This window comes from Microcaecilia unicolor, chromosome 12, assembly GCF_901765095.1.
Source record: "Microcaecilia unicolor chromosome 12, aMicUni1.1, whole genome shotgun sequence".
NCBI lineage: Eukaryota > Metazoa > Chordata > Amphibia > Gymnophiona > Siphonopidae > Microcaecilia > Microcaecilia unicolor.
Window position 1 is genome coordinate 21692834 of NC_044042.1, and position 12159 is coordinate 21704992.

General features: G+C 41.9%; 1 protein-coding gene across 13 annotated transcripts in view; it reads right to left on the reverse strand.

The window, feature by feature from the left end:
• The window catches only part of ANKS1A (ankyrin repeat and sterile alpha motif domain containing 1A), a 246919-nt gene that overhangs the window by 60981 nt on the left and 173779 nt on the right, over positions 1-12159 (reverse strand). For 12 of the 13 annotated variants that reach the window (XR_003943956.1, XR_003943957.1, XR_003943955.1 and 9 more), the window contains one exon: positions 11931-12037. Coding sequence is in view for 8 of the 13 variants with exons in the window: in XM_030220444.1 (XP_030076304.1) it covers positions 11931-12037 (107 nt within the window). In the remaining 5 variants the exon portion in view is untranslated. Of the gene's footprint in view, positions 1-11930; positions 12135-12159 lie in introns of those variants that run through there. The other variant, XM_030220443.1, reaches the window with a different exon arrangement.

Here is a 12159-nt window from a genome sequence, read left to right on the forward strand (position 1 = left end):
CTGTACGTCTAGCCCCGTTCTTTAGCCGTTTTCAAGTCCAAACTCAAAACCCACCTGTTTACCACTGCTTTTGACTCCTAACTCACTTACCCTGTCCTTTATCCTCACCTCTTTATTCCCTTACCCTTAATTGTTCTGTTTACCTATCTTATTTAGATTGAAAGCTCTTTGAGCAGGGACTGTCTTCTGTGTATGGTGTACAGTGCTGCGTATGCCTTGTAGCGCTATAGAAATGATAAGTAGATAGATAGATAGATCACAAACAGGCATATGCAAGAAATAGGCCAATGGCTCCATTTCATCTAATGAATTTGGACAGTTGCCCATGAGAATCTGGAGCCCTTAATGTATGCGGTGTATCAGAGATCATATTGTGATTAGCAAACTGAGCAAGCATGACACAAGACACATGGGAGAATAGATTTCTAAGGTATCATGGTCTCATTTTAGCACTGAGCCAGCCTCAAATACTTTGGGAAGGCTCCACAGAAAAAGCACTCTGGCACAGAGAGTAAGTGGGAACTGCTATGAATAGAGGCCTGTCTCATGTCAGTGTCCACTACAAAGAATGCTCCCTGTAGAAGCAGTTGCTGGAAAGAACAGGAAAGGTGCCCTTAGTAACATATAGCTACAATTATTTAACTAATAATCCACATAGCAGCATTGACTATGACATCAGTGAACATCATCACAGAATCTTGTAATGCACAGAGTTTCGTACCTTCAAACAAAGCACCCTGGAGAGAAAGGTAGATGGACAAACATATTTAGCAAAGAAAACAAGACAGTTCTTTTAGGTTACAGGTCTCCAAGTTCAAATACATTACCACTTTGGGTGAATCTTGTCATAAAGGCAGTTAATAAATCCCAATGAACAAAAACAAAACAACAAAAAAAAAAAAAACCCCACTAAAACATACTTCTAATCCCTTTTCATGAGCAGTATTTTCATCCTCGAGGCACAAGTTGTGGGAGGACTCCAGCAGTATATGCTGCATCCTTCCATGGTCACGGCACATCTGTGATTCATTCAGAGAGGTCACAGTGCAGACAGCTAATTGGACACGACACCACCCTGTGTTTCTCATCAGATTAACGTCAATGGCACGTCTGCAGCTCCAGGCAAATCTCCTGCAATCTACTTCAATTATGTGAAAAAGGGCTGAAAATAAAGCAGAAGAGGAGAAACCTGCCTTGCTATCCATTGACAAGATTCAGCACTCACCCCAGATGCCTGTATGGACTATTTTTTTTTTTTTTTTGAACTGGGAAAGTGGTAGATACTTCAGACTGCACAGAATACAGCAGCCAGACTGATCTTCGGAAAATCAAAATATGAAAGTGCCAAACCCCTTCGTGAAAAAGTGTATTGGCTTCCCACCAAGGAAAGTATTTGCCTTCAAGGTTTGCACCCTGGTCCACAGGATAATTTACGGCAAAGTTCCTGGATACATGTTGAACCTTATAAACCTACCACCCAGAAACAGCACCAGTCTATCCAGAACTTACTTAAATTTGCATTATCCAGACTGCAATGGACTTAGATACAAATCAATTTATGCATCCAGCTTTTCTTGAATAAGTACACAACTATGGAACGCTTTGCCCAAAACCGTGAAATCTATCCACAACCATCTTAACTTCAGGAAGTCACTGATAACCAACTTGTTTAAGAAGGCCTACCCCCCCTCCCCCGACCCAAATTAACTTTCTACTTCCTGCGACACAGCAAAACTATGGACCGTATTGGACTTTTATCACCACCCCCTCTTTATTCTTTGTTGCTTTTATTTATGTTTCTTATATGCCTACTACTATATTGTGTATTTGTATTTTACCGAACCGGAGCCTGCCTCTACGTTATTGTGTAAGCCACATTGAGCCTGCAACTAAGTGGGAAAATGTGGGGTATAAATAAATAAATAAAATACCTGGAATAACCTACTAGAAGTAGAGGTGGAAATACCTATTGTACCCGAATGCAACTTGCCATGAGTTACCAAAAGGTGTTAGCTAAATCCAAATATATATACACAAAGTATAATGGCAGAGCCTGAGACATACGTGGAGGTGCATAATCGAACGGAAACGCCTATCTCCATGGGCGTTTATCTCCGAGAATGGGTCCTTGAAGGGAAGGGAAGGGAAATGAGACTTGATATGCCGCTTTTCTGAGGTTTTTGCAACTACATTTAAAGCGGTTTACATATATTCAGGTACTTATTTTGTACCAGGGGCAATGGAGGGTTAAGTGACTTGCCCAGAGTCACAAGGAGCTGCAGTGGGAATCGAACTCAGTTCCCCAGGATCAAAGTCCACTGCACTAACCACTAGGCTACTCCTCCAAACCGTATTTTCGAAAAAATGGACATTTTTGAGCTGGGCGTTTGTTTTTTTAGCGATAATGGAAACTAAAAACGTCCTAATCTGAGCCATTTGGTTGTGGGAGGGGCCACGATTCGTAGTACACTCGCCCCCCTGATATGCCAGGACACCAACTGGGCACCCTAGGTCAGTGCGGTGGACTTCAGAAAAAGCTCCCACATGCATAGCTCCCTTACCACGGGTGCTGAGCTCCCAACCCCCCTCCCCCAAAACCCACTACCCACAAATGTACAACACTATCATAGCTCTTAGGGGTGAAGGGGCACCTACATGTGGGTACAGTGGGTTTTGGAGGCCTCCCATTTACCAGCACAAGTGTTACAGGTGGGGGGGGGGGATGGGCCTGGGTCCACCTGGCTGAAGTGCACTGCGGTACCCACTAAAAGTGCTTCAGGGACCTGCATACACACAGGCCTCTAGGACTTGTTACTGCTGTATAACATTGGCACATCAGTTGACACCTGAAGACTAATCTCTCCGAAAACGTCCTTTATTGGAATAACCGCGTTTACTCACAGTTAACTGCAGATCAGAGGTTGTGCCCTACCACTGGCAACAAGTCTCCCTGGTAGTGAGATTAGCAGGTCAGAGCTGGCAGATGCCCTCTTTCAGCCACATTCAAGGTAAGAACTAAGTTCTCTAACGTGGCTAACATATGGAAGGGATCTAAAACTGGCTTACAAAAATGGCCACTACCTCATAGACTACCGGAAACACAACAGGTCACACTCTGACCCAGTAGGCAGGGGGAATAGCACCATGGGAGAAGAGCCTACCAACTACCAACATCATGAGACTGTAACAGAAGCTAATGAAATCACGGAGCCCAATACCCTACACCCACCACAATGCAATGCTGATGTGACCCTGTAGTGCACCCGAGAGCCACATCTGACCCAGGGAAAGGCTGTGACAGGATTGAACATATTCTGCTGTCATGGAGGTGGGTATGGCATTTGAGGCTGGCATAGAGGCTGGAAAAAAAGATTTTAAAGAGGGGTTTTTTTTTTTTGGTGTGAGGGGGTTAGTGATCACTGGGGGAGTCCGGGGAGGTCATCCTCGATTCCCTCCAGTGGTCATCTGGGCAGTTCGGGCACATTTTTGGGACTTGTTCGTGAAAAAAAAGGATAAAAAAAAAGTGACCCAAAATCGCGGTAAAAACGCCTTTTTTTTTCCGATCATCAGCTAAAGACGCCCATCTCTCCTTGGCTGATAACCACGCCCCAGTTCCGCCTCCACCACGCCTCTGACACGCCCCCGTCAACTTTATTCGTTTCCGTGACGGAGTGCAGGTGGAAACGCCCAAAATCGGCTTTCGATTATACTGATTTGGGCGCCTTTGCGAGAAAAACGCCCATCTCCCGATTTGGGTCGAAATATAGGCGTTTTTCTCTTTCGAAAATAAGCTGGATAGCGAACAGTATTAGAACAGGACTGGATAAAAAAACATTCACAAAAAGAGAGCTGTGTCTCGGTATTTACCAGAATAGTAGATGATTACAGAAGGAAGACAACAAATCTAGGCATGATATCCTGCAGACGTGCAAGTTGTACTACTTCTGGCAGCTGGAAGATATCCTTAGCTAAAACAACCTAGCCAGGAAAAATTTGATGGGTTTGAAAATCTGGCATACTGATTAGTCCTTTGGTAGCTGAACATTCCAGGTAACACTTGCAGTTCTGTTTCTCTTAATACTTTTCCTTTGTTTTGATATTAGAATTGTAAACTAGTTCTTCTCGACAGTGCACTTACCTTTACTCCTCAGGTATCTTCAGTGATGAGTCATGCTTTCTTTCAACTCAGGCGTTATCAGATCCATTAAACCATTACTTTTTCCTGCTGCCGTGAACACTCGTTTGCTCTTTCATTGTGTCACAACTTGATTACTGTAACTCTCTCTATACGAGTCTTCCATAACATGAACTGTACAGACTGCAACTTATTCAAAACGTTGCTATTAAGCTTATAACAGAACACAGGAAGTGTGACCATGTTACGCCACTTTTGAAAGATGTCCACCTGCTGCGGCTAGGAAAGCGAATAGAATGTTGGGTATTATTAGGAAAGGTATGGAAAACAGGTGTGAGGATGTTATAATGCCGTTGTATCGCTCCATGGTGCGACCGCACCTTGAGTATTGTGTTCAATTCTGGTCGCCGCATCTCAAGAAAGATATAGTAGAATTGGAAAAGGTGCAGCAAAGGGCGACTAAAATGATAGCGGGGATGGGACGACTTCCCTATGAAGAAAGACTAAGGAGGCTAGGGCTATTCAGCTTGGAGAAGAGACGGCTGAGGGGAGACATGATAGAGGTATATAAAATAATGAGTGGAGTGGAACAGGTGGATGTGAAGTGTCTGTTCACGCTTTCCAAAAATACTAGGACTAGGGGGCATGCGATTAAACTATAGTGTAGTAAATTTAAAACAAATCGGAGAAAATTTTTCTTCACCCAACGTGTAATTAAACTCTGGAATTCATTGCCGGAAAATGTGGTTAAGGCGGTTAGCTTAGCAGAGTTTAAAAAGGGGTTGGACGGTTTCCTAAAGGACAAGTCCATAAACCGCTACTAAACGGACTTGGAAAAATCCAAAATCCCAGGAATAACATGTATAGAATGTTTGTACGTTTGGGAAGCTTGCCAGGTGCCCTTGGCCTGGATTAGCCGCTGTCGTGGACAAGATGCTGGGCTCGATGGACCCTTGGTCTTTTCCCAGTATGGCATTACTTATGTACTTATCCCCTATCGTATTATGTATAAACTTCTTTTTCTGGTTTAAAAAATTCGCGCTGAGCCTTCTTTTCTCTCTGCACTCCTTCTTCCTTACAAATCACCCCATCTTCTGTAATCCTCTCAACAGCATCTTCTAGTAGTTCCATCAATTCATGATATCTCTTCGACTGTTACGCACCGCTTTCACTTCTCCGTGCAAGCTCCCCAACTATGGAATCATTTGTCTGAGGACCTGAAAGCCCTGCCATCTCTACCTCAATTTAAAGACTCGTTTCTTCTTTGAGGCTTATGTGCCCTAACCAGGGTCTGCGTGAAACACCTGCAATTATGCTTTCTTAATGTTTTTTTCCTTTTCCCTCTCTCTCTTTCCTATAAGATACTGTAGTTCCTCCCTTGTCCCTTTTGTGTTGATGTCTGCTCTGCGTATTGTGTGTACTTTTTTGGTGCTGTTTAATCTTTTTGGTTTTTTTCTCTCTTTTACTTTTTTCCTATTAGATTGTAAGCTGCCTAGACAAACGTTTGATGGGTGGGATAGAAAGCCTTTAATAAACCTGAAACAAACTTAATACTACACTGCTTTTTGAGGTAAACTAATCCAGACTTGGATAAACAGGATGGGCCAACTGGTCCTTATGTGCCATCATTTACTATGACAACAGATGAACGCTCCAGATTTCATTCAAATTTACATAAATATGCAGAAAAATAGAAACCATCATATTAGAAGAAATTCATATAAACCCAATGACCACACCGGCATCTAATTAATGACTTTCTTTTATGGAATACAGTCTGCATGACTAATCCACATGTGCTCATTTCTAGAATGATCGTTCTCTAATGTAAACCAGCCATAGAGCAGACAATGTTGTAGTGATGACTAGCTACCACTCTATGTGATATCCAGACTTGCCTTTATGTATTTTCTCATTTACAAAAAAAAAAATGTACATACTTCATCCCTAGAAAAGATCCGCCTCTAAGTAATATTTGCCCAACTGTGGCAGAAATCCCTTCTTAAAAAAAAAAATAAAACTCCAAAAGCAAGCAGTTATTTCCCAGTCCCAAAAGGGCTTAAACTTTAAGGGCTAGACTTACTCATATGTGTTAACATGCACTATTGAGATTTAAATTATGTCCATAATTTGTGTTAATATGTTAATAAATCTAGCCCTAATATTGTACCTGAGGCAATGGAGGGAGATGTGACGTGCCCAAAGGTCACAAAGACTGTCACTGGAGAAGTGTCATATTCACTATCCACAGGCCCCAACATGGACCATGTTTCATAATAAGCTTCTTTAGAGAAGCATAATCTGCAGCAATAAAGAGAGAGCCAACTTAAAAAAAAAAAAAAAAAAAACAACCCCTCAGCCTTTCTAAGTACCAGCAAACATGTCATTAAATGTTTCCGAAGTTGGATCTCCTTTTATTGTTGTGGATTAAGCCTCACTGAAAACGTTTATTGTGAAACGTGGCCCATGTTGGAGGCCATCGACAGTAAATATGATTAAGATAGGTAACACAATGTTTGGCGACATTTAAAAGTTTTGTAAAGGCATTTTGGGTTTCTGTTTATGATTGTTTACACACATCAAGTGCGATTACTAAACTTTCCAAGACATCATGGGGTCCCTTTTATTTTTATTTATTTTTTTATTTTAGTTACATTTGTACCCCGCGCTTTTCCCACTCATAGCAGGCTCAATGCGGCTTACATGGGGCAATGGAGGGTTAAGTGACTTGCCCAGAGTCACAAGGAGCTGCCCCAGGTTCTGCTCTTCCTTTGTACATAGAACTTCTTCATCGCCTATACCTTGGGTTTTTGTATGACGTTGCATTTTTTGACATTAAATCTTATGTGCCAAATTCCAGATCTTTCTTCAAGTTTTCACTAGATCCCTTCTTATGTTCTCCACACCTTCAGAGTGTCAACCCTATTGTAGATTTTGAATCATCTGCAAAGGGGCAAACCTGACTGCCAACCCTTCCACAAAATTGCTCACAAAAACACTGAACTGGACCAAGGAAAGATCCCTGCAGCACACCACTGGCACTGCCCTTATCCTCAGAATGAACTCCATTTACAACTACTCTTTGTTGCTTTCCACTTAACCAGTTTCTAAACCAGTCAGTCACTTTAGGGCCCATAGAGAGAGTGCTCAGTTTGTTTATAAGTTGCCTATGTAGAACCATGTCAAATACTTTGCTGAAATCTAAGTACTCCACATCTACAGCTCTCCCTTGGTCCATCTGTCAGGTCACCCAGTCAAAGAAATTAATCAGAATCATCTGACAAGCTCTACCTCTAGTAAAACCATATTGCCTTGTAATCCATTGGATTTCCAGAAACCACACTCTTTTCTGTTTTAGTAGTGTTTAGTATTGATTTATTTACCATAGAGGTCAGACTAACCAGCCTGTAGTTCCCAACCTCCTCCTTCCTTCCTGCTTTTGTGAAGAGGAACTACATCTGCCCTTCTCGTCCTCTGGGACCACTCTTAACTCTAAAGAAGCACTGAAAAGGTCAGACAGTGGCTTTGTTCCAAAGACTGATGGTATAACCTTGGCGATGTTTGATACGATAGTGTGCTGAGAGCTATGTTTCTTTATGTACTGCTCAACATTGTTATTATTTTTTCTTTTCTATAAAATAAAATAATTTAAATAAATGTCAGACTGAGAAGTCACAGGAATTTCTCTAGGCTCATTTAGATGTTTCCCATCCAACCTTACTGCTTTTTCTACTTTTTTTTATCTAGCTCTTCACACACACACAGTCTTCTGAAAATCATTTGAGGTCTACCTCACTTCCATACCTGTATATTTGCTTTCTGAAGTCTTACTCTTTAGGCTTTCATCTGTGTACCCAGAACAGAAATATTTGTTAAGCGAGTCTGCTTTATCCTCAACTTCTACATATTCCTCCTCCCTTTCACCCTTGAATCTGACATCTATCACTACATAACTAAAGTTTTGTCTCTCCACTTTACTGTCTTGGCTAATTTTTCTTCTACTTGCATCTTTGCTTTCCTGACTGCTTTACCAGCTTCCCTTAGCTTTTGCAGATATAGTTGCTTTTCTTCTTTCCGTGATCTCTTGCAGTTTATGAAGGTTAATCTCTGTTTCCCTTCCATTTCAGCTACTTCTTTTGAGAGCCATAGAAGCTTCTTTTATTTTAGTTGATTTTTCTTGCCCTTAAATACCTTCTTCCAGTTTTGCCACTGCTTTTCTGCTTCCTCCTCCTTGGGGTAGTCCCCTACCTTGGCCGTTAGTTTTCTGAAGTCTAGAAACCTCACTTTTGAATGAACATTCTCCATTATGTTCCAATATTGAACCACACCATACAGTGATCGCTGGATACCAGGTGATCACCCACTATACTATATTTAAATGTTTTATCCATTTTTGTGCTATCTTGTAAATTTTGTTTTATTGTAAGCCGCATTGAGCCTGCTAACAAGTGTGAAAGCGCCGGTTATAAATGTTACAATACTATAACATAAGAAACACTCTCTCCATTCATTAATACTAGCTCCAGTATTGCCCCTTCTTGTGTGGATTCCACTACCAGGGGTCAAACAGCTCCCCTGTAGAGAATCCGAGATCTTCCTACTTCTAGACATCAAAACAGGGATGTTTCAATCGACATCTGGCAGACTGAAATCACCTTTCACAGCAATATAGTTAATGGTTTCAATTAAATCTCTTGTCAACAATTTCTGCCTCTGAAGTCTGTTTATAACACCCATGTAAACAGATGCTCCATTCCCTCTTTCCTGATTAACCTACAATGCTTCCTCCTCATCTCGCAAGCCCTAAAATCACATTAATGAGCATTAATGTGCTAACTAGTTAGTAAATGTGGGCCTAAGTCTGTATCTGAGGTAATGGAAGGTGAAATGATTTACCCAGTGTCAGAAGGAGTGTCTTCAGGATTTGAACCTTAGCTTCCCTAGTCAGCTTGCTGCTTTAACTACTAGGCTACTTCTACAGGTCAGAGAAGACTAAGAACCTATTCTGTGCCATCAGGGTATGCTGAAAATGAGGAAGCTGATCTTCAACTGCATGAAACCAAACAGCAGCAGACTATTCTGTCTAATTTTCCACCAATTGTAATTGAGGTAATGAAGGAAGAGCTCAGCATTAGCCATTATGTCAGTGTTAGAGGCCTTTTTTCTTAGCTTTTGGTTTATTTTGCTATATAAAAATGTAATTAGTCTCACACCCCATCTGTCAGTATGCACTTCCTCAAATGCCTTGCCTTATGGTCCAGTGAAATTCCAGCTACTCAGCCTTAGAAAGGCAGTAAAGCAGATATCACAATATTTGAAAAGTCATAGGAAAGGAATGCTTAACACTGTGATCTCTATCAGAGAGTCTGAAAATTAAGAGGAGACCGATAGATTTTAGATGTGACTTCAAAATCTGGAAAGCTTTTGCAGAACATCTCTGGACAATGTACCACTACCTCGTCTCCTTCCATTTAACCAGTTTTTAACCAAGTCAGTCACTTTAGGCCCCATACCGAGGGAACTCAGTTTATCAGTCGTCTGTGCGGAACTGCGTCAAAGACTTTCCTAAATTCCAAGTACACCACATCTAGCACCCCTCCCATGACCAACTGTTTGGTCATCCAGTCAAAGAAATCAATCAGATTTGTCTGACAAGACCTGCCTCTAGCGCAACTATGCTACCTCGGGTCCTGCAGTCCCTTCGATTCGAGAAAACTCACACTCCTCTGCTTTAGAAGGGTTTCCATTAGTTTACTCACCAGTGATGTCATACTAACAGGTCTGTAATGCCTAATCTCCTTTTTACTTCTGCTCTTGTGCAGAGGGACCTCCAGATTCTAAAGAAGCATTGAAGAGGTCAGACAATGGAGCCATCAGAACTTCTCCAATATGGGGCCTAAAGTGACTGACTGGGTTAAAAACTGGTTAAGAGGAAGGAGACAGAGGGTAGTGGTAAACAGAGTTTGCTCCGAGGAAAAGGATGTTATCAGTGGTGTACCACAGGGATTGGTCCCTGGGCCGGCTCTTTTTAACATCTTTGTGAGTGATATAGCGGAAGAACTGTCTGGTAAGGTTTGTATCTTTGTGAATGATACCAAACTCTGTAATAGGGTGGACACCCTGGAAGGTGTGGATAGCATGAGGAGAGATCTAGCGAAGCCTGAAGAATGGTCCAGTAATTGGCAACTAAGATTTAATGCTAAAAAATGCAGGATCATGAACTTGAGTTACAAAAATCCCAAGGGAAGGGTATAGTATAGGGGTGAAGTACTTCTGTGTATGAAAGAAGAGCGGGACTTGGGGTGATCATATCTGATGATCTTAAGGTGGTCAAACAGGTAGAAAAGGCAACGGTCAAAGCCAGAAGGATGCTCAAGTGCACAGGGAGAGGAATGACTATCAGGAAAAAAAAAAAAGGTGATCATGCCCTTGTATAATCTCTGATGAGGCCCCATTTAGAATACTGTGTGCAACTCTGGAGACCGCACCTACAAAAAGATATAAACAGGATGGAGTCCAGTCCAGAGGGCGGCTACAAAATTGGTCAGTGGTCTCTGTCATAAAGGGTATGGGGACAGACTTATAGACCTCAATATATATACTCTGAAAGAAAGGCAGGAGAAAGAGGATAAGATAGAGACGTTTAAATACCTCCGAGGCATTAATGTACAGGAGGTGAGCCTTTTTCAAATGAAGGAAAATGCTGTCATGAAGGCATAGGATGAAGTTAAGCATGAATAGCCTCCCGGTAAAGATTGTGGAGACAAGAACTGTGTGAATTTAAGAAAGCATGGGACAGGCACGTGGGATCTCTTTTAGGGAAAGGAGAAGATAGTGGTTACTGAGGGTGGGCAGACTGGATGGGCCAGTTGGCCCTTATCTGCCATCCCGTTTCCATGTTTCTAATGTGTGTCTTTAAGTCTAAATGCACATTTCTGTTACAGAAATAGTTTGATCTAGGTGTTAGAAAGCCAACTTCTGATTTAGGAGATCTTCTAGGATATTAATTTAATACCTGGTTTTGCAACTTGCACTTTAGGTGGCCTTGGTAAATGTGTTTTGTTTCCTTGCAAACTGAAATGTCAAGAAAGTGAAAGGCAGAGGTAGCTTGTGGGGATACAGAGGGATACAAGGCCATGAGCAGAGACTCACAGTGGGGCCTCATCTGCATAAGTCAGTGAGGGCTGAAACGTAGGGCCACGTGCAAGAAACACAATTACTCAATAGCAGAGCCAGCCCTGGCAGAGAGAGAAACACAAATGACAAACAGGGGGAGGGGAGAGAAGAGAAGATGAAATGAACAGAAAAACTGACTGGTACAGAATGCTCAAAAAAGCTTTCACTTATTTTTTTTCTTTGGAAGGTTACAGGGATCAGAATAACAGCTTATCCTCCAGCTCTCTTTTAATAAGATGTAAGAGATGCTCAAAGGATCAGAGCATAAAACCTCCTGTCCTAAAATGGGAAAGGGTAATTCCTTAGGTGTAAGGACAACTTCTCAAACCCTTCCACCTCATCCAATTCACAGCACTCTCACTTCCTCATTTCATGCACAAGAGATGAATTTTCACACGTGCTGCTGCTAAAGTATTCCTCAAAAACAATATAATAAGATACTGGAGTATGCCAAATAAAGTGACTGTGTCAGGAGTAAAACAGTGGCCCAACAGAAAAAAGGGGTGAGGTATAAACTAGACTGCAGTTCTTGTATCTACAATCTCTTCCTTAGTTCACAACTACCAGTCATTAGACAAACAGGATAAAAACAAAACAAAACAAACCCTGTGTCACTCACCAGAAAACGCACATCATCAAAGCCATTCAGAAGTAATTTTCTCTCGTACTGCTGCAGGCCCAAGGACTCCAACCACTCCCCAACGCTCTGGTCCAACATCCGCGAACCTGATGAGAGAGGAATCGGCAGACGCTTGAAAAGGGAAAAACCGTTAAGGCGGTAGCAGCGGCACTCAGAGGATGACAGGTGGCATTGCCACATCATAGCTATTACCATAAAACACGTTACA